The sequence below is a fragment of the Sturnira hondurensis genome, unplaced genomic scaffold (genome assembly GCF_014824575.4).
Source record: "Sturnira hondurensis isolate 20B ecotype Veracruz unplaced genomic scaffold, ASM1482457v3 Scaffold0024990, whole genome shotgun sequence".
Taxonomy (NCBI): Eukaryota; Metazoa; Chordata; class Mammalia; order Chiroptera; family Phyllostomidae; genus Sturnira; species Sturnira hondurensis.
This window is the reverse complement of record NW_028097621.1, coordinates 669584-692283: the sequence shown is the minus strand read 5'-3', so window position 1 is coordinate 692283 and position 22700 is coordinate 669584. Positions and strand designations below refer to the sequence as shown.

The 22700-nt window shown below is 38.8% G+C and overlaps 2 protein-coding genes across 3 annotated transcripts in view; one reads left to right on the top strand and one right to left on the bottom strand.

Annotated features, from left to right (window-relative positions):
- Window positions 1–1704: 1704 nt before the first annotated feature.
- PDZK1 (PDZ domain containing 1) lies at window positions 1705–16534 on the top strand. The gene is made up of 8 exons (XM_037039069.1): window positions 1705–1916; window positions 2657–2906; window positions 4603–4739; window positions 5515–5710; window positions 8107–8303; window positions 12936–13157; window positions 13687–13977; window positions 15461–16534. The coding sequence occupies exons 1-8, from the start codon at window positions 1707–1709 to the stop codon at window positions 15512–15514; spliced, it is 1557 nt and encodes a 518-aa protein (XP_036894964.1). The 5' UTR covers window positions 1705–1706; the 3' UTR covers window positions 15515–16534.
- Window positions 16535–16908: 374 nt separating this feature from the next.
- Window positions 16909–22700, bottom strand: part of GPHRA (golgi pH regulator A) — a 52497-nt gene continuing 46705 nt past the window's right edge. For both annotated transcript variants that reach the window (XM_037039070.1, XM_037039071.1), the window contains exons 11-14: window positions 20663–20758; window positions 18938–19027; window positions 17702–17767; window positions 16909–17560 (exon numbers count right to left, since the gene is read on the bottom strand). In XM_037039070.1, the coding sequence (XP_036894965.1) occupies window positions 17354–17560; window positions 17702–17767; window positions 18938–19027; window positions 20663–20758 (459 nt within the window). In that variant the 3' untranslated portion in view covers window positions 16909–17353. The remainder of the gene's footprint in view (window positions 17561–17701; window positions 17768–18937; window positions 19028–20662; window positions 20759–22700) is intronic.

The window sequence follows — 22700 nt, the reverse complement described above, 5'->3', positions numbered from 1 at the left end:
AGTCTGCCCCACACCCCAACTGGGTCCACGCTGCCTGCGTGCCTGGGTCAGGGGATCTTTCCTGCCTGACCGGGCTCTGCTGCTGGCTCCGCCTCTCTTACCAGTCCTGGTTGAACGGTTCGTTGTTGTTGGACTTCCATATAGTTCAATTTTCTGTTTTTTGGCTGTGCCTTTGTTTACTAAACCTTTGTTGTATACAAACTGGTTGTGGGAGAAGGCACAGTGTTTCCACCTATGCCTCTGTCTTGGCAGAAGTCCTGCCTATTTGTTCTTGTTTTCTTGGCTGCTTAATCATTCATGCCACTGGTGGTGTGGCTGCCAGACTCTGCTGAGACCACATGAAATGGTCAAGTCATCAGGCAGTGGGAAGCTTTCTGCCTCATTTGTACTGCATGCCTGTGTCTATGGGCACAAAGGTCAGAGATGGCTATCTTGAATTACAGCAGTGTGGCTTCCACAGAGCCTGGCTTATTTTATTGTCTCTTTTTCACCCTTCACCCACATATACTATATGGTCATGAATTACTGTTTCTCCAGAAGAGAAGGGATAATCAGTTTATTCTCTGATTTACTAGTAGAGAACTGTGATGAAGAGAACATGAAGGCTTGCCCGGCTGGCAGTTTAACCAGCAAAGTCCAGCCATCTGTTCTTGAACCTCAGCCTTACTGCAGCACTTCTGGCCTCCATTCTTATTCTCCTATGAACAAAGGAGCTTAATCCAGGAGGGTTTGGGATGCTGGTAGACATCTTCTTTTACCCAGGTGCCAAAAGCTACAGCTGTTGGTTTTCAAACTTGTCTTGTTCTCCTCCTGTGACCCAGGACCTTGCTCCTGCAGTGGGGCATGGAAAGGGGTGGCTTTCAAAGAGAGAAATCTGACATGGCCATGGCCATAGGAATCCTTCTCTGTTGGGCATCCCTACTCTTCTCTGATTAGTATTTTAGGGCCCTGGGAAACCACCTTTATATCTTATTTCCAGTGTATCAGGCCAGCTCTGAGTCCTGGCTGCTCTGTTTTTTTTTTTTTTAATTAAGGTCTTCGTTGTTCTTTCCTTGTTTTTTTAAATTAAGGTCTTCCTTGTTCTGTTCTTCCTTGTTCTGACTCACCTAACTCCTATGAATCCTTTAGGTCTTAGAAAAGTCATTCCTCTAGGAAGGCCTTCTTAATTGTTCCTACCCTATTCACTGCTCCCAAGATGTTTTGATATTCTCCCCTTTAATCCCTAGCATATCATTCATCATATGTCATTGTAAAAACATGTCATTCCTAATATGAGAGGCACATGGGTCTCTCTTGTCTATAGATTTATCCCCAATGCCTAGAACTTGCCAGGCTCTTCATATATTTGAATGAAAGTGGGCTTGTATTTTCTTTAAAAATTTAAGGTCATATACTTGGATCTAATTTCTTTAGGTCAGGAGACAAAGAAGAATTTGGTTTTGGATCTATTGAAATTAAAGCATCTGTGTGTAGTCCCCACATAAATATGTGAATTTGAAATGCAAGTAAAAAGGTTATCCTGGAGGAAATAAATTTGAAAATCATTAGTAAGTCCTGGGAGGAAGCCCACTAATTTCCCAATGTTGCTAATCAAATGGCCTGGATTTGGTGTGATTAGAATAAAATTATAGAGGGTGGAGGACAGGATTCTCACTTCAATTAGATCTTTTTCCCATGAATTTATCGATTTGTTTTTCATCACAGAAATGGCCTCCACCTTTAACCCCCGAGAATGTAAGCTGTCTAAACAAGAAGGGCAAAGCTATGGCTTCTTCCTGCGAATTGAGAAGGACACTGATGGCCACCTGGTCCGGGTGGTTGAGAAGGGCAGCCCAGCAGAGAGGGCTGGCCTCCAGGATGGAGACAGAGTTCTTAGGATCAATGGTGTCTTTGTGGACAAGGAAGAGCATACGCAGGTGAATGGGACATTTGTGGTACTTCCTTCAGAATCTATTCAGCCCCCACATCTTTGCTGATTATTTTGGAGTTCAATGGAACTGTCCTGGCTGTAGCTGGCAAGGCAGGACACACACCTTTATGGCTGCATTTTCCGCCAGCTAATCAAGTCTCTTATACCTAACCAAGAACTGTATAAATTATTGTTAGATTTCAGTAATTTCAGGTCTAAAATGCATTAGAAATGGGTGATATTCCAAGAACTATGCTAGGCAATTTCATATTCATTTTTTTGTTCAATTTTCATCACAACCCATGAGGTACATATTATGATTTCACAGATGAGAAGTAAAGGCTCAGATAACTTATGTGTTCATGCAGTGAACATATGGCAGTGCCTAACCTTAATCCAGTTCCACCTGTCTCCAAGCAGGTGCTCTTTTCACTATACCATTCTGTCTCCATAGACCTGGGAGGACCTGTTATGCTCTAGGGGTAGCATTCACCCCTAGAAAGGATCAGTCCTTGTAAGAATCCTCTGGGCTGGGGTTGGACCACACTCTTGATTCCAATAGTACTGGAGGCCCAGCCTAATCCACACCTGGCTCTGGAGAGGGCTGAGGTGAAATGGCTAGGGCATTGACTATTTGGGTATCAGGGATCAGCTGTCAGAATCCCCAGGGCCAGATGATGAGCCAGCAATACCCCTCTGGTGGTTAATAGAAGGTTATTGGTTAAAGTTATCTTTTCTTCCTTTTAGGTTGTGGGTCTGGTCAGAAAGAGTGGGAATTCAGTGACTTTACTAGTTCTGGATGGAGAGTCCTATGAGAAAGCCATGAAAAAAAAGGTAGACTTGAAAGAGTTGGGTCAGAGTCAGAAGGAGCCATGTGTGAATGGTAAGAAACTGCCTCCTATGATGAACGGAGGAGCACAGACTTGGACTCAGCCACGGCTCTGCTACCTGGTGAAGGAAGGGAGCAGCTACGGCTTTTCTCTAAAAACTGTCCAAGGTAAGTTTTTCTATGAGGGTGGGGCATGAACAACCAGCTTTCCAGAAGAAAGATATTATCAGTGAACGACTTCTTTGACTAACTTTCCAGTTGCTATGGACATCCAACAGCAGCTGCACTCTCCCTGCCCTTCTCTTACTTTGCACAATTGTGCACTTAAAAATCAGAACATCAGACAGCAGCAGGTTGGAGGCTGGCACTGGGCACTCCTGGCCCTCCAGTATTTGTTAGGCTAACCAGAGGGTTAGGGGGTTGATTTTTCTCTGATATTCTGTTCTTCCTTCCTTAAGGTGAGGGTGGAGGAGAGATTGGGGAATAACAGGCCAGAAAAAGGGGGTTCTTCATAATAGCTACTTTTGAGTAAGAATGATATCTCTTTTCATCTCTCTGAGTCACTCATTTATTCAACAAATTCTTGGGTACCTATTGATGTCAGACACAGTTATAGCTGTTGAGGATATTGCAAAAATCCTTACCCTCCTGTGACATTTAAACAGTACCCTCAGCCATGGCCCAGTCTTACTCTGAGGTGTGTCCCTGACCTCTAGCTGAGAGTAATATAGTGATTTGAAAAACTACAACCATCAGGAAATACTAGAAGTTCTGTTTCTGAAATTTCAGGGGTGCAGGCTGACCTGTGCTCAGTTGACCATGGTTCTATAATGGTTTCTCTGGGATCGAAGCTGGAACCATAAGAGCTGTGTTAGCCTTGTGGTTCCACCTCTAATGTTGCCCCTCCCATGTACTTTCTGGTACTGCAGAGGACCTGGTGGTGGATCATAATTTGGTACATGATAAAGAGCAAACAAATAGTAAACATAAACTAGTTTCCAAGGCTTATTTAGCCTGTAGCAAGAGATATAAACTGGCCATAATAGGTATTTCTCAAGTTTGTCAATTATTAAACACATAGCGTAGGTGGTCAAGGGAAACTTGGCATTTCTTACGAGTCCATTATCAGTAAAATGGTAAAAAAAATCATAATTGAGTGTCTATTCTTTTGGTTCTTGGGCTTTTGTATAAGGTGAATGGTTTAGATTAGTTTCATGAAGAAAATGTTTTCTTCATGACAGAGATATAACAAGGTAATGTGTTTAAGGAAGCAAAGTTTAAGTTACTGTTATTCCTTAGAAATAACTTATCTAGTCATTTAAAGTAGCCCTTTGCCTAGACTATCTTGGAAAAGTACATTTCATTAAGAAACACATGTAACACCTACTATTCCAGACTGCATGTATGTATGCTTCCCCTCCCTCCTGTGCCTCTGTTCTCTTTAGCCCACATCAATAAGATTTATTGACTTCATTGGTCTCTGATGGTTGGTGACATTAATTAAAGAAGACAAAATGTAGTGGATGTCTTCTAATCCTTCAAATCCAAAGAAAGGGAGTATGATACGATGATGCAGCATGGGCATGGTTTGGTACTTTCTGGTTCAAGAGGCCAGTGCCACCTGAAATTCCTTCCTTTCATTTAGTTGGGCTCAGAAATTCTATTTAAATCAACAAAGATTGAGTAATGGCCATATCAAGCTTTTCTAGGAGCTATAATTCTAAATCAAAAGCCAAAGTTATTTGAGTTAGCCCTAAAATTGGAAGTTTTAATTTTACATTATTGGAAAAAACCCACAACCCTTTAGTGCTGTATTTCTTGGGTAATGGACTTGTAACATTTGTCCACCCCTAATCTTTTTCAGGTAAAAAGGGAGTGTACATGACTGACATAACACCTCAAGGTGTGGCTATGAAAGCTGGTGTCCTGGCTGATGATCACTTGATTGAAGTGAATGGAGAGAATGTAGAAGATGCCACTCATGAGGAAGTGGTTGAAAAGGTACTTTTCTTGCTTTATCTTTCACTCTGCTCTCATTGGAAGTGACAGGGAGATGAGAGTGGTAGTTTATGATGGGAGAAATAAAATCATGGGAAGTTACCCTTTTGTATTAAGAGCAAAAAGACTCATTAGTGGCCTAAGCAGAACTGATATAGGGTTTTAGAAAAGGGCTTTGCTAGTTTCATGTTATCTTGAAAATGTGTTCTAAGAAACCATTAAAATCATCTTTTGTATCTTATTGAACCTGATTGGGAGTGCCCCCTGAATTTATAGTAAATTCAATGTTGAACCAATGTTATTAAAATACTTTAATATTTTACCCCAAATCTTATGTCTGAACATGGTCTCATGATATGTGGAAAATAGTCTGAAGTTTTCCTTTAAGGTTATTTGAAATCTTGATCATTGACCAATCTTATCAATTTCTGATAGAATAATCTTTCAAAATATACCTTTACCTTTTTTTTTCTTTTCCAAACTCCTTTTCTAGACTTCACCTAAGAACTTTTCTGGGTTTTCTGAATTCTAGCTCTCACTTTGGTTCAGTTAGCATCTGTGTGGTTGAGGTCATACTTGGGAAAAATAACAACTGTGGGAGTGGAAGTAGACAAATACCAGTGAGGTGACAGGAAATAGTATAACATCTGAAACTTAGGCCTTATACTCCATATTTTCTGTTGAATCTAGATACTGTGTGCCTATCTACAGAAACTTTCCTATTTCCCAGCAGTTTTTGGATATTGATGTTGGTCCTCACCTGTGCATGTTGTTGCAGGTGAGGAAGTCAGGAAGCCATGTCATGTTACTGCTGGTGGACAAGGAAACTGACAAGTACCACAGTGAGCAGAATACAAAATTCAAGAGGGAAACAGCCAGTTTGAAATTACTACCTCACCAGCCCCGGGTTGTTAAGATGAAGAAGGGAAGCAACGGCTATGGTTTCTATCTGAGGGCAGGTCCAGAACAAAAAGGTAAGGCACTAGGAGAGCAGAAAACTTGGCAGTGTAACCATCCAATTCTTCATCTAAGTATGACTCCGGAGTTCCACTAGGACCCCAACCCCCAATATAAGGGAGGAAGTAAGAAGCTAGAAAGCATAGCTGGGTCAGTTTCCATATCACATGGGGGCTTGATGATGGGTGTGCCCCTAGATTTCAATAGCAGAATAAAGCAAAATTTTGGATCTAGTCAGTGGTGTGCTATTAAATTGGCTCTTTGGGGAGGTGGGGAAGGAAGCCCTAATTTGTAGCATTTGTTGATTTTTGTGGTACAAATACTCTCACCATGTCTCATTTCAAGCTACCAACATAATACAGAATGCAAAGTTGAGAAGTATAGTGCACAATTGGTACTCATGAGCTGGTGCGAGGATGCTCTAGCACATCCCTAGATCTGAGGCACAGGTGTGGGTTGGGATCTCAGGTGCAAACAGAACCAGGAATCTGATTCCTTGTAACTCAACATGGTAAGTACAAAGGTCCTCCTAGGGAAGATGAGTGCATAAAAGTATGTAGGTTTGGGTCATGTAAACTGTCACACACCCAGAAGTTGCTATTTTTAAAATTATGTATGTTTACACAAGTTCATCAAATATTAATTTGGTTCATCTTATGTAAAAATATCCTTGGGCCTTTGACACTACTAAGTGAATCAGATGAATTCTTCAGTCTGGGAGCCTACTAGTTAGATGAGATAAGATACATGTCCATAACAGAAGAAACTGAAGGTTGGAGCAAGCTTTTCTCAATCTACCTCATATTAGAGGTAGCACTTGAGCTTAGGCTTTGCCATATGAATAGAATTTGGACAAGTTGATGGAGCAGGGACAAGGAAGGCTGTTCCAGAAAGATAAGAGTTAGATGAACAAAACAAGGAAACAGGCACAGTTTGATTAATATCTAATGAGAAGCACAAAAAGCCAAGTTAGAAAGATAGGTTGGAGAGAGAAATGAAGGACTTTAATGTAAGGTTGAGTTTGGACTTGATTCTGGAGTCTATGAGGTGTTAACAGTTTTTTGAGCAGTGCCAGAGGAAAAAAAACAAGCATATGGTGTCTTGGGGGGCATTACACATCTTAATTATTCCTAATAATTCTACAAGAATTATTGAAATTGAGGGTGCAAAGGAGATACAATTATGTAAGGTCAAATAACTGTGGTATAACTAGGATCAAACTCAGGTTTATTTAGTTCCAAAGCTGATGCTCATGCTGTTGCACTGGGGAGTGACTTGGTCACATATTGTATCAAGATGAATATGAAGGCAGATCTCTATTGCAGAAGACAAAGATTAGGGGCAGGGAGAACAACTGGTAAGGTGTGATAGTGTTAGGGTAGATAGTTGAAGCACCAGGAAGTCTCTCCCATTGGCCAAGGTGGCTCAGGGGGAGTTTCTTACACTAAGTGCCTGAAAGCTGAGCAGATGGATAGGGCTGAATGTGCCAAAAGCTAGAAAGATTAATGGATAGAACCCAAGGGTGCCAGAAACTAGAAATATGAATGCATAGGGCCCTAGCAGAAAGCTATAAAGATATTGGATAGAAAAAAAACTCCTCCATTCCCTATCCCTATAAGAACTTAGGGCTTGACCAGGAAAGGAAATGGTCTTTGAGATGGGAGCCCACCATTCTCCCAGGTAGCATGGCACCTGAATAAAACATTTTCCTTTTGCACCAGCACCTGATACATGAGTTTGGCTTTCATTACAGCAGGCAGCTGCACCTCCTTTTTTTGTTGTTGTTCAGTTATAGTAGTAGTTTAGGTAGCATTCAAAACAGGAACTAATACAAATTGCACTTAGGGTAGATGAAGTGGGACTAAAAAAGAGATGTGTAAAATACTAAGTTAGCATTGAAGAACTTAGCAGTTTATTAGATATGGGGAGTGGATGCTGAGGAAGAATCCATAGTAAGTGTCAGTGACTGGGGCAATGGTGCTCCCACTAACAGGTGACTAAAAAGGGGGATTTGGGGAATACATTACATTGGGAGGGATCTATGGGATATCCAGTTGGAGATGCCTACCGGCTAGATGGAAAAGTGAAACTAAAACTTGCTGACCCTAATGCTTAGCATGCTATTTTGTCAACATTGAATTTCAGACACTTTTAGTAACAACATGATTCTTTTCTTAGAATCTTTCATTATTAATAGGCTGGGTTTATTTCTGGAGGAAGTTCTGGGCAGGGAATGAGACTGAAGAGGGCACTTATAGACTTCTTAGAATGGGTGTCAGTGGGAAGGACAGTAGCTGTATTCAGTATGCCTATTACATAGTTTTATCAGGGCCTTAGACTCCAGCAGAAATCCTACTTGTATAGGGGTCTGTCTGATAGTTTTTTTTTTTTTTTTGGTTGGTGGGGCGGTTAGGTCAAATCATCAAAGACATAGATTCCGGAAGTCCAGCAGAGAAGGCTGGCTTGAAGACCAATGACCTGGTACTGGCTGTTAATGGCGAGTCTGTGGAATCCCTCAGTCATGACAGTGTGGTGGAAATGATCAGAAAGGGTGGAGATCAGACTTCACTGTTGGTCGTAGACAAAGAGACAGACAGCATATATAGACTGGTAAGTAATACAAGGTCACATATTCATGCTTTAAGGTTGGGTCCATTCATGCATACCCTCACTTTGGCTAAGTTTCTTTTCTTCTTTTCCTTCTTTCTTCTTTCTTCACCAGTGCTGTTTGGCTGACTATTTTCTATTTCCACCACCATGGCTACTGCATTCATGAGCCCATTGTGTTAGCACTGGTGTTCATTGTGTCAGCTGATGAGAGAATCTGGATGATTTCAACTGGTTCAATCATTCTTTCTACTTGGTTGTTTAAGTTTTCACTTTGATCTTCAAACTGGAAAGTATATAAGAAAATGCCATGTTATTGGTACATAAATTTTCAGTTCTTAGATTTATGATTTTCAAAGAATTTGCAAATATAACTGCATAGTTAATTGTCTTTTAATTCAAAGTGCTTTAACATGTTTTTATTTTTTTAATATATTTTGATTATGCTATTACACATGTCCTACTCCCCCACTTTATTACTCTCCACTCTTCACCCTCCCTCCCACCTGCATTCCTCTCACTTAGTTCATGTCCAGGGTTGTACATACAAATTCTTTGGCTTCTATATTTCCTATACTATTCTTAACCTCCCCCTGTCTATTTTGAACCTACTATTTACTTATTTCCTGTATCTTTTCCCCTACCCTCCCCCCACCCCTTCCCACTGATAACATTCCCAGAGATCTCCATTTCTGTGATTCTTTTTCTGTTCTGTTTGCTTAGGTTTTTGTTTTTTGGGGGGGGGGGGGTCTGGTTGTTGATAGTTGTGAGTTTGTCATCATTTTACTGTTAATAGTTTTTTATCTTCTTCTTTTCCTTAGATAAGTCCCTTTAGGTCCTGGCTGGTGTAGCTCTGTGGATTGAGCATGGGCTGTGAACCAAAGAGTCACCAGTTCAATTCCCAGTCAGGGCACATGCCTAGATTTTGGGCCAGGTTCACATTAGGGCCCATGTGAGAGGCAACCACACATTGATGTCTTTCTCTCTTGCTTTTTTTCCCTCCCTTCCCCTCTCTAAAAATAAATAAAATCTTTTTTAAAAGTTAAGAAAAAAAAGTCCCATTTCATATAACAAGGGCTTGGTGATGATGAACTTCTTTAATTAACTTGACCTTATCTGAGAAGCACTTTATCTGCCCTTCCATTCTAAATGAAAGCTTTGCTGGATACAGCAATCTTGGATGTAGGACCTTGCCTTTCATGACTTGGAATACTTCTTTCCAGCCCCTTCTTGCATGTAAGGTCTCTTTTGAGAAATCAGCTGACAGTCTAATAGGAACTTCTTTGTAGGTAACTGTCTCCTTTTCTCTTGCTGTTTTTAAGATCCTCTCATCTTTAATCTTGGATAACTAACTTAATTATGATGTATCTTGGTGTGTTTCTTCTTGGTCCCACCTTCTTTGGGACTGTCTGAGCTTCCTGGACTTCCTGGAAGTCTCTTTCCTTTGCCAGATTGGGGAAGTTCTTCATTATGTGTTCAAATAAGCTTTCCACTTGTTGTTCTTCCTCTTCCCCTTCTGGCACCCCTATAATTCGGATGTTGGAATGTTTAAAGTTGTCCTGGAGGTTCCTAAGCTTCTCCTTGCTTTTTTGAGTTTTGTTCATTCTGCTCTGGTTGAATGTTCACTTCTTCTGGTCCATACCGATGACTTGAGTCCTGGTTTCCTTCCTGTCACTGTTGGTTCCCTGTGCATTTCCCCTTAATTCACTTGTCAGCCTCTCCCCTCTATTTTGTGACCATACTCAACCATTTCTGTGAACATCCTGATTACCAGTGTTTTGAATTGTGCATCTGATAGGTTAGCTATCTCTTCATCACTTAGTTGTATTTTTTCTGGAGCTTTGATCTGTTCTTTCATTTGAGCCATATATATATTTTTTATCTCTGGGCACCTGTTACATATTAAGGGGTGGAACAACCCACTTCACTGTGTTGTGGTGCTGTATGTGGGGGACGGGTTGAAAAGAGAACAATGCTGCTTGCTGTGCTCTCTGCCAGCTTTCAGTCATCCACTTCCCACAAGAAAATCGGGCCCTTCTGGTGCTGATTCCTGGGTGGGTAGTTGGGTATACATTCCAGGACCCTGTGGCTCTCTCCAATGAACTCTCCTGTGAGGCTGAGAATTTCTCCTGCTGTGGCAATCCCCATAGGTTTTTTCAGTCAGAGGCTTTAAGGCTTTATTTCCCTGAGCTGGAACTGTGGGTTGCACAGTCTGTCTTGCTCCCCAGTTGTTCCTCCCTGTCCATAAGTCATCCCCTTACCCGGTCTACAAGCTTGCAGCCTTGCCTACCCTGGTCCTCTAGCTGCTGCCTTGCTGCAAGTTTTCTCTGATCCTCCTACCAGTCTGAATGTATGTTTCTTCTTTAACTCCCCGGTTGTAGAACTTCCATACAGTCCGATTTTCTGGTAATTCTGGTTGCTTTTCCTTTTTGAATTTCTTTTTTTTTTTTAACACTTTTCAAGTATTTCTTTAAAGATTTTTTATTTATCTTTAGAGAGGAAGGGAAGGACAGAATGAGAGAAACATCAATGTATGGTTGCCTCTCATGAGTCCCCTGCTGGGAACTGGCCTGCAACCCAGGCATGTGTCCTGACTGGGAATCGAACCGCAATCACCTGGTTCACAGGCCCACGCTCAATCCACTGAGCTACACCAGCCAGGGCCTTTTTGAATTTCTTATTGTCCTTCTTTCGGTTGTGTGAGGAGGCACAGTATATCTACCTATTGCTTCCATTTTGGATGGAGCACATAACTACTCTTGATCTGAGAAATATCTATGAACAGCAGCCTGGAAATAGGCAGATGTAGTCCTAACTTTCCAAAATAGGAAGCAATCGAATTTTAAATGATAGATCAGTAAGTTCCATCTTGCTAAGAAAAGCCTAGATGGGATTATTAAACAGCTTGTAATAATTTGAAAGGCTATTACATGCAAGAAGTAAACTTATTTTTGAGGTGTTCCATGGGGTATAGCTTGAACAGAGAGAGAAGCTATAGTGAGCTAGCTTTTGTCTTAGAAGAATTGAAGCTGTCAGGAAAAGGATAAACCATTTCTGTAGAGTAGTGAGCTCCCAGTTGGTAGAAAAGGTCAAGAAATCAGGTCATTGCTCTGGTTGTTGTAAAGGGGATTCAGGCATTGAGTCCTTTCCAACTTCTAATCTTATGATAGAATCATTTCACTATAATTTTGTTTTGGTTAAAAAGAGAATTTTGATCTATAAAGGTATCTGTCCCCATCTTCTTCCTCCCTCTTCCCCCCAAAGTTGCATAGGTGGGCTGGATGTTTGAGATATAGCAGTGAATAAAACACCTAAACCTGTTTTTAGAACATACTAGACACCCAAATATTTGAATGAAGAATGAATAAAAACTCATTGTTTTATGTTATTGTACTTTGCCTCAGAATTAGCTACCACTGTTAGTTGATTTGCTTGTTTGGATAGTGATGTTAGAGGTATTTTTGCATGCAATGTCACTGATAATTTTCTGCACTTTAAAAAGAGAAAGAAATGTAGAAAATTGCAAGTATATCACTGAAAGGTCCAGGGTTAGATGAATTGGCTAACTAGGAGGTTCTGTGCTGGTGCTAGTCTTGTTTAGAAAGGAGGATGTGGTCTTGTGATTAGTAAGATGGATAATAACCAGAGGACACCAAATCTAATTTTAGCCTGCTGAACAGGATGACTTGGGGTAGAGCACACATTATATATTCACTTTCAATTGCTTAGGTTTTTTAACACTGCCTCACAAATGTCTTGGGCACTTGTGGGCAGCAATTTAACTGCTGATCTAGGATCTCACCATACCCAAATCTACCTTAACTTTTAATTCTCTTAAACTAAAGCCTAGTCAGCTAAGCTCCTATTTCTATAAAAAATCAGTCATATGTTTCCAGTTCTTTGCATCTTCTATATTTAAGACTATCACTGCCTTCTTCTCATGAATGGTCTGGGAGTTGGGATGGATTAGAAGTATTTAAGATAGGAGTTTGGCTAATGGTTACAACAATAAATAGTAAGGCAGAGTACAACACATCACAGTGCTGTAGGGGCAGTGGGGGAAGCAAATACCAAAGGAAGGGAATTAATTTTTAGTATTACATGACTATATGATTGCTGCCACCACCCCTCCAATTAATTTTTATGTATACTTTAGATTGTGGTAGAAATAATGTCTTGTGTTATATTTTCTCTAAGTGTTTAAGGAGCTCTGAAGATCATCTTACTGAAGGGAGAAGAGCCAGATGGACCTACTTTGCATGAGATAGTGGGCAAGTGTATAACCTCCTGCCAGGAAGATTGCCTATCATTGTTCAGTGGCTTCCTTACTATCACCAAGTCAGAAGAAACTAGCAATTCTGTTAGAATTATTGTTGGATCCTTGTACATTTGTGCTGCTTTTATTTTATGTATATGTGTGTTTGTTTACATGTTTATATGCATTACTCCATAACCAAGCTCAATATTCCCTTATACCTTTCCTGGTTGGGGTAATAGAGAAATTTTATAGCCCACAGTCAGATGTATCAGGAAGAGGAGTGGAACATGTATGATACCTTGTAAATGAAACTAGCATATTTAATACTGTAATTACTCATATTTACAATTAATGTTTTTCCTCTTTATTTTCAAAAGGCTCATTTTTCTCCATTTCTCTACTATCAAAGTCAAGAACTGCCTAATGGTTCTGTCAAGGAGGCTTCAGTTCCTACTTCTGCTCCTCCAGAGATCTCAAGTCCAGTTACTCCAGAGGAAGTAGATCATAAGCCTAAACTGTGCAGGCTGGTTAGAGGTGAAAATGGCTTTGGTTTCCACTTAAATGCAATTCGTGGTCAGCCAGGTCCATTCATCAAAGAGGTATGGTAATTGGTTCCAGCAGTCCAATAAACACAGCCACAATTAGAAGGGTCCCAAGTTCACATCTTTTTTCCTAAATACCTGTTCCCCTCAATTGTCTCTTCAGATAGTTTCAAATCAAATATAGTTGACATGACTGTAGTTGACAGTCACTATCACCAGTGACTGGGAGTGATACTTGTTTGCTTCTGCGCATTTGGCATAATGCCCTATGCTGTAGTAACTGACACTGAGAAGGCTATCCCTATAGTCCTCTGAAATTGGGAATGAAGAAGGGACCTATGACATCTATGCTTTCAACCCAGAACACATACAATATGATATTCAACCACTGTAACCCTACGTATTTCAGTATGGAAGTTGTAGCCTTTACAAGCAGAAAGCATTAGAGCACTTTCCCTAACTTCTGTACCTAAAGGAGAAATAATAACAGTTAAGAAATTCTCAAACTCCTCTCCTTTGAAGGGAAGCTAGTCTAACATTCCCTTATCTGTGTTTGGAAGTGATAACTCAAAACCTCTGTTCACAGGTACAGAAAGGCAGCCCTGCCAACCTGGCTGGGCTAGAGGATGAGGATATCATCATTGAAGTGAATGGGGTAAATGTGGTGGATGAACTCTATGAGAAGGTGGTGGACAGAATCCAGAGCAGTGGGAAGAATGTCACGCTCTTAGTCTGTGGAAAGAAGGCTTATGATTATTTCCAGGTTAAGAAAATTCCTATTGTTTCCTCCATGGCTGATCCACTAGATGTACCCTTTGATTCCAAAGAAGGAACATTGTGGGAGTCAGATCACAACTCACACATGGCAAAAGACCGAGTAAGTGGTAACACATTTTTTTTCAGTGATCTAACTTACTAGAATACGGAAAACCCTTAATAAATGCACCTCATGTCCATGTTTACTATAGAATTTCTAAAATACTAGGAAATTACAATGTAAAGGTAACTCACACATCAAGTTATTATATGGGAGAGGATGTAGTATAAACAATAAATTTCTTATTTTTCATAGCATAGAGTTGACAATAACTATCTAGAATTGATAAACCAAGGAATAAATTAAGTATCAAAATTATAATAGGAACTAAAATTATAAGTTCAATCAGGCTACTTATGTACAAACTCTAGTTCTGCTGTGGGCAAATGGATTTATTCTCTGTGTGCCTTGGTTTCCGTACTATAAAACAAAGAAAATTTGTAGGGCTGTTATAAGGGTTATATTAACTAAAATTATTAAAATGGTTCAAACAGTGGCTTGTGCATGGTAAGCATGAAAATGAGTAGTGGAAGTTAGAGATAGTATTGTTTTTAAAGTAATTGATAGGTATTCAAGTGTTATTACTAGGGACAAGTAAACATTATTCTCTATATTTAGATTAAATTCCTTGGTAAATCTGTTTTTATTTTTGTCCAATTGCTTTTCATAGATGAACTTGAGTTCCAAGAGTGAACTGACCTATCCAATTTCATAAAGGACACATACAACAAAGCCAAGACTCTAAAAGTTTTAGATTATTTTTCTTTCATTATATTAATTCTTCTAATTGTTAATATAAAAATACCAATTTTAAATGAATACCCACTGGAATAGTCCATATAGGCTGCTATAATACCATATACTGGGTGGCTTATAAACAACAAACATTTCTCATAGTTCTGGAGGCTGGGTAGTCCAAAATCAAGATACTGGCAAATCTGGTGTCTGGTGAAGGCCCTCTTCTGTGCAGCAGACTATGGACTTCTTGCTCTATCCTCACATTGTGGAAGGAACAAGGGGTTTCTGGGGGCTTTCTTTTAGAGCAATAATCCCAGCTCTGCCCTCATGACTTGATCACCTCCCAAAGGCCTCACTTTCTATTACCTTGGGAATTAGGATTTCACCATATGAATTCTGGGGACTATAAATATTCAGACCAAAGCACACACAATAGCCATTGACCATACTGTCAATCTCTTAACAAAGAAAGTATTCCCATTGTCTTTTAAGAATCTTAAAATGTGGGGGGTGGGCTGGGATGGGAGTAAAAGACAGAAAATTGTACTTGAACAACAATTTAAAAAAATAGAATCCTACAATGTCTCTATAGGGAGTCAATTATAGTACTATGCTAGTTTTATAGGGAATATATAGAGACTTTAAGAAATTTGTTAGTTTCAAATAGCAAGCTGAACACAAAGCCAAGTGTATAATTCAGGTCACTTGTATTCTAGGAAGTGACTCTACTCCCTGACTTAAAGTCATGCAACTCTAGAATATTCACACTCTACCACTTATAGACCCTTTGTTTTCTTTTTCACAGACCCACAGTACAGCCTCTCATTCTTCTTCCAATTCTGAAGATACAGAAATGTGATGAGAACAAATAATGGCTTTGGCAGATACTTGTTTCTGGGTATTTAACAGGAATCCTTTTCCAAGGAATGAGTTGCCTGCCACCCATTTGCTGTTTCTGTTAAAGAACTCCTCTGGAAACCACTTCATCATGTGTAATTGCTTTCTGTTATCATTTATCTCAGGGGTAGCTATTGCAGATGGCTTATTTATAGTCAACTTACGAAAAGTTAAGGCAGGGGCCAGATTATGTTCATGTAATCTCTTTCAAGCTTCAAAACTTAACTATACAGGGTCTGGCACAAATAATACCTCTTTTTTATTACATAATCATAATCATGTAATTCTGTAACATAACAGTATCACACTCAAACACACCATATGACATTTTAGGTGAAATTTTTGAATTAAATCTATAAATTATTACACCCATATTATTATGCTACCAACCACACTGAAGCCGGAATTACTTCTGCTGGACCCTGTATTTCTCTGTATGATGATATCTCTTACTTCTATTTGGGGCTCCTTGAGCACCAAAGATGATTTATAAATCTGCATATGTGAGAGCTGTCAATTAAAGTATCTGAGCATATAAGCCTATTAAAGTTATGCTTTTAAAAGAATGCTGTGTTTACCAAAATAAATGCCATTAAAAAGGTCTTCCCTGTTGGCTGATCTAATCTTAATAGTGCTTTTGTTTTTGGTAAACTTTTTATGCTTTACTCTTCATTTTGCCTCTAGAAACCCAAAATAAAACAAAATTCAGAATATGGCCTTAGTAACAAAATAGAGACTTTCTGGTAGTAAAATTCAGCATTTTCTTAAATTGTGTTTCTGAGTGTCCTACAAATTTTCTAACATCTTCCTTTTACAGATGAAAAAATTGAGTTGTAAGACAGGAAAGTGACTTAATCCAGTTTGTAGTTATTCACTGTTCTATCCACAGCATGAGGAGCAGATGAAAAAAAAATAGACATCATTACTAAACTGAATGAATGTAGGGAAATTCACTCTTAAATCATATTAAGTTCAAAGGAAATAAAAAAAAATGGCATACTTGAAATCTGTCTTGGTAGAATCTATTTCAATTGCACCCTACCTAGTTCCCAGAAAAGAAGAGATAACATCTTGGTTATTTTAATGTGGCAAGGGTTGGGGAAGGAGGAGTGGAATGCTAACTCGTGTTAGACCATACAAGCAAAATACCAAGGTATTTTTTTAAGAAAGAGGGGAAGGGAGGGAGGAAGAGAGATAGAGTGAGAGAGAGAGAAAGAAATTATTTGCCTCTTAACATGCCTGCAACCCAGGCAGGTGCCCTGACCAGGAATTGAACCAGTGACATTTTGGTTCACAAGCTGGCAATCAGCCAGGGTGAACCAAGCTATTTTTGATAAAGAAGCCAAGGCCAAAGAGTTGCAATCTCTGATTTTAATGACAGTCAATCTCAAGGGAAAGCCAAAACCTTTCTCCATGTGAATCTTGACTTCAACAAAAATCCTACATATTTGTCCCAGCTACTGTAGACTTCTCTTACCTCATAGTTCAAGTGTATTTCCCCACCTCTAGTTTCTTGACTCCTTTCTACCCCTACTTCCCAATGTCGCACCACTCTTAAACCAACACAGGAACCTCTCAGCTGAGTATTAGATTCAGCTACCTTGCTCTCTCAAGCTCTAGAGGATGCTACTGTTGATCACACTACCATCTGAGGCAGAAGGCATAAACTTGAGGTAGAATATGCTACAATAGCATTTTGTTTGTTTAAAAAATATTAGGCCCAGGTCCATTCCATTTTTTCTCTTCTTATATCCAAATTCTGGCACCACTGGCCTGTTAGCAGTCTGAAATGCAAATGAATTCAAGGTGTCATATGCTTCTCTGGTGCCTGTTTGTGAGCCAAATAGAGGAACAGTATGCTGGAGAGAGCACTGACTAGGAAGATCACATCAAACCAACGGTGGTAGAAATTGAACTGCAGTTCTCCAAGGACTTCAGTGATTATGGTGCGGTATTCTAGGGGCATGCTCATTCGGATCAGCAGCACAGATGAAACAAAGTACATGCCCTGTAAATCAAACACATTAATCCAGAAGTCACTTTGAATGTAGTTAGGGAAAGGTCAAAGGACATGGTTAAAATATTTAAAAATATAAAACACTTCTGGTATTTTACAGCTGTAAAGATAAAGCTCGTTTTCAAAACTTACCATTATCTGTGCTAACAGCAGGACAATGACATTGGAGGACTTACTGCTAGAGATGGCATAAAAGAACTGTCAATAAAGGGAAAAGAGAGAAATTTATGCATAACTGCTATATCCTGTGTCAAGGAAAAAAAGAACATTAAGTAGCGTGATTAACACTTATTTAAAAGTCTCTTCCATGCCACAATCCTGTATACAACAATTTGTATGATTAAGGCTATAAAGAAGAGACTTAAATAGACTCAAAACAAGGATATAGTTATAGTTTTCCCCGTGGGGTAGTTGGTTTTAAGTATTACATTGTAACATAAAAGGATTCCCATCTAACAAACTTTTTAGAAACTATGCGATACACTTGACTTTAACATCACTATAAACATTTAAAGAGTGTACTCTGGGTCCCTGAAATTATTACTAGGCTCCTGAGCTCTTTCCAAAATTGTGCTAGATGCCTGGAGACTCTCTTTTCTCCATTTTCTCAACATCTTCTCTCCTCTCATTCAAAGAACTCTTGGATCTGAAATCCCTACCTCTTTTACCAGAGTATTTATTTACCCTCCAGGAAGCCTTCGTATGTTGAGCAGAAAGCAACAGAACATTCTTATTTTCCTACTTCCAGATCCTCCTTACAAGTGATTCCCACAGTTATTCTTCCAACCTCAAATACTTCTCTCATTCATTCATTCCAAATATCTGCCGAATACCTACCATGTGCCAGGTGCTGTTCTAGATGCCACTGACACCAGTGAACAAAACAGACTGTGGTCTCATTCTATGACCTTGGGTAAATGTACTTATATAATGTAAGTACATCATCATCAATTTATGTATTAGTTTAACTTTTAAATCCTCACCTGAGGATATTTTTATTAATTGCTTTTTTCCCAGAGAGTCAGAGAAGAGGAAGAGAGAGAGAAACATTGATTAACACAGAAACATCAATCAGTTGCCTCCTGTAGGGTCCCTCCTGTAGGATCAAACCTACAACCTAGGCATGTGTCCTGACCAGAAATTGAACCTGCAACCTTTTGGTGCACAGGACAACGCTCCAACCACTGAGTCACACTGGCCAGAGCTGTATTAGCTTAACTTAAAAAAAATTCTGTTGTATGTCTTTTAAATATGTATAACTATTGTTCAAGATCTCAGAAGACAGAAATCTTAAATGGGTAAAATTATTTCACAATGCCACATATACTTAAACAAAGAACTACTTTATAACTCTGTGATACAACATACCTTGGTAAGAGTGATTAGTAATCCTCTGATAGATGTTACAATGATTATTCCAACCAGAATAAAGGAAGTATGTTGGGACCAGAACTTCACCTGCCACCACAATGGAAAGAATAAATATCTGTTAAATCTCTGTTCAGAAAGATGTGAAGGTTAAGAAGATGCATTCTGATTGCTTATGTGACTGTGAAGGAAAACTTCATTAGGTCCTATCTGATTTAAAAAAAAAATTTAGGGAAGCAAGCAAGTAGCAACTAAAATATCTATAGGAAGACTGAAGTAGATATCTTCATTAGCAGACATAATGAAGACTTAAGGACAGAAGAAAGTGCAGTGAAGCGATTAAAATAACACACATAAATCAGAAGAAACACAGCTCTAATGATATAGCTTCAGTGTGATAAATGGAAAGCACAAATTAAAAGCAAACTAAATAACATCTTGGCTATTTTTATTATCTGTGACAATCCTCTGATCACCCAAAACTTTAAGAAAATTTTCATTTTTAATAAAGAATATACAGACATTCTTAGCCATGGTCACTTGAAAAACATGATGATACCTTTTCCTCCTCTTTTACTGCTTCATAGTGAGAAGCAGCTTTGGGATCCTGTGCTTGATTCAGGCCTGAAAAGTATCTGAGGGACAGCTACTATCACTACCATCTAAAAGATGTTCAGAATTATGAACTATAGAGTATATAGATGAATTATAGATGGAATATAAATATATATAGGAACTAAATATAAATATATAAACAGCAACTGATAAGGAAGAATATTTCTAAAAATTGAGTCCAGTAAAAAATTTAAAAGGGAAAATATATATGCATATATGTAGCACTAGTGAAGCATATGTTACAGTATAATTTATATAGTACTTGAAAAGAGATCATGTTCCTTCACATGAAAAAGGGTACACTACTGATATACCATTAAAAATGTATGCTTTAAGCTATTTCTTAAGGAATGGAGCTCAGTTTGCTCTGGTTCATTTTCATTTTATACAGCTACCAGGGGGATGTTCGGTCGAGATGAACAGATGAGGGTAGCATGCTGTCTGTGGCTAGGATCACAACACAGGTAAAAGGCCCTCACAGGGACTAGGAACATGACATTGGTCTTACTACCAGCCAGGATCACTGGCCATCTGTGTATCTGAAAAATATATTATTCTACAAATAAAGATGTTAAATTTAAATTGGGACAAGATTGTGTTTAGTAACAGTGGTATTATGAAACAGGTGGAAATATGACAAAAATTTGTGCATAGGTTACAGTTATCATGTTTAGCTCAAAGTCCACATTAATTGATTATTTTTTATAGCAGAAATCATTTCAGTTCTAATACAGAAGACTAATTAGTAGTTAATATTCTACCAGAGGTAGGGTAGAACACACAAAGGTAGGTTGTGTGTTTGAAGATCTCATTAAGTATCACAGAGAGGCATATCCAAGTGTTTGGTGGTGAGTGGTAGCTGGCTACAGAGTAGTAGAGGAGAAACTATAGAAATAATCAGCATCCATGACAATAGTAAGTGAAAGTAGTTAAGTTTTATGCCCATTACACATCTGTCATACAAATGTCAAAATATATAGAGCAGAGTGGGAAGAACAAAAACAGAATCAAGTCTCTATAGTAAGAAATTAGAATATTAATAATGGTAATTTACACCAGATAGAATAGGAAAAAAAACAGAAGAAATTGGGATCTTGATACAACGCTTACATCAAACTGAATCCCCAGATAATTCACAGTGATCTCAATGCCTCTTGTGACAGGATCAGTTTTCCCAACTCGATCAAAAACAATATTAATGGTTGCCTGAAGAGACATAGAACTTTATATTAGAGATTTCAGTAATCACCCACTATTTCAAAAAGGTGATTTAGAATAATGAATTAATCACCACAACAAATCTTATTGCTGAATGTCTCTAAAAATGCAATTCTATTCTCAATCTAAATCATATATGAAAATCTATTTTGGCTATTCACATATTGGCAAATAAAAGTCTCTATTTACCCTAGTTTTCTTTTCTGTAAGGAGTAAAGGAGAATAGGCTATGGCATATATACCTTAATTTATCAGGAGCCAGAAATGTAATATTCTGGTAGATGAAGCCAGGATAACAAAATAAAGAAATTCTAGGGTTATTCCCTGTGGTTATTTTCTGAATGCTCTAAGAGCAATCACTAAAATATCAAAAAGACAAAAAATATTAAATGGAATTATTAAAATACCCAATGAATCCAAAAGAAGGCAGAAAAAAAAGAAAGAGGGAAAAATAGTTGAAACATATAAAAACATATAGTTTATGGTTGTTTTAAAGCCAACAATATCATTAATCACACTAAATGTAGAGTTCTGGCCAAAATGAAGGCATAGGTAGAAACCTTTCACTTCCTCACACAACCAAAAGGAAGATAACAACCAATCTAAAATCAATAAACAACAAGAAGTGCCAGAAAATCAAATTGCATGGAACTCCGAAAACCAAGGAATTAAAGAAAAAATCAATCAGAAAAACCAGATCGGTAAGGTGGCAGACCATGAAAAAACAAATGAAAGGTACCCAAAATGAAATAAAGCACAATATTCAGGGAACCAACAGTGACAAGAAGGAAATTAGGACTCAAAGCAATGATTTGGAACAAAAGGAAGAAAAAAACATCCAACAGGAACAGAATGAAGAAACAAGAATCCAAAAATGGAAGAGACTTACGACTCTCTGGGACAACCTGAAATATTCCAGTATTTGAATTATAGGGGTACCAGAAGAAGAAGAACAACAGCAAGAAATTGAAAACTTATTTGAACAAATAGCCCTGGCTGGTGTAGCTCAGTGGTTTGAGTGTGGGCTGGGAACCAAAGGGTCACCAGTTTGATTCCCAGTTGGGCCACATGCCTGAGTTGCAGGCCAGATCCCCAGTAAGGGGCATGTTTCTCTCCCTCTCTTTCTCCCCCTCTCTCCCTAAAAATAAATAAAATCTTTAGAAAAAATATTTTTAAAAAAACCTTATTTAAACAAATAATGAAGGAAAAGTTCCCCAATCTGGTGAAGGAAATAGATTTCCAGAAAGTCCAGGAAGCTCAGAGAGTCCCAAAGAGGTTGGACGCAGAGGAACACACCAAGGCACATCATCATTAAGTTACCCAAGATTAAATATAAAGAGAAAAATCCTAAAAGAAGCAAGAAGAAAGGAGATAGTTACCTACAAAGGAGTTCACATAAGGCTATCAGCTGATTTGTCAAAAGAAACCTTGCCGGCAAGAAGGGGCTGGAAAGAAGTATTCCAAGTCATGAAAGGCAAGGACCTACATCCAAGATTACTGTATGCAGCAAAGCTTTCATTTAGAATGGAAGGGCAGATAAAGTGCTTCTCAGATAAGGTCAAATTCAAGGAGTTCATCATCACCAAGCCCTTATTATACGAAATGTTAAAGGGACTCATCTAAGAAAAAGAAGATAAAAATATGAACAGTGAAAGGACAGCAAACTCACAGTTATTAACAACCACACCTAAGACAAAAGCAAACTAAGAGGACAGCTAGATCAGGAGTGAAACCACAGAAATGGAGATCACATGGAGGGCTAGCAAGAGGGGAGTGGGAAGAGGAGAAACGAGAAGGTACAGAGAATAAGTAGCATAGATGGTGGGTAGGAAACAGACAGGGGGAGGTCAAGAATAGTACGGGAAATATAAAATCTATAGAACTTGAGATATGTGAACATAAACTAAAGGGGGGGAATGGTGGGGGAGGG

Excerpts from the sequence above, each read along its gene's own strand:
- PDZK1 (XM_037039069.1), top strand. The coding sequence starts at position 1,707 with ATGGCCTCCACCTTTAACCCCCGAGAATGTAAGCTGTCTAAACAAGAA. Across the intron at positions 8,304-12,935 it reads CAGACAGCATATATAGACTG|GCTCATTTTTCTCCATTTCT; the intron begins GTAAGTAATACA and ends TATTTTCAAAAG. Across the intron at positions 13,978-15,460 it reads CACACATGGCAAAAGACCGA|ACCCACAGTACAGCCTCTCA; the intron begins GTAAGTGGTAAC and ends TCTTTTTCACAG.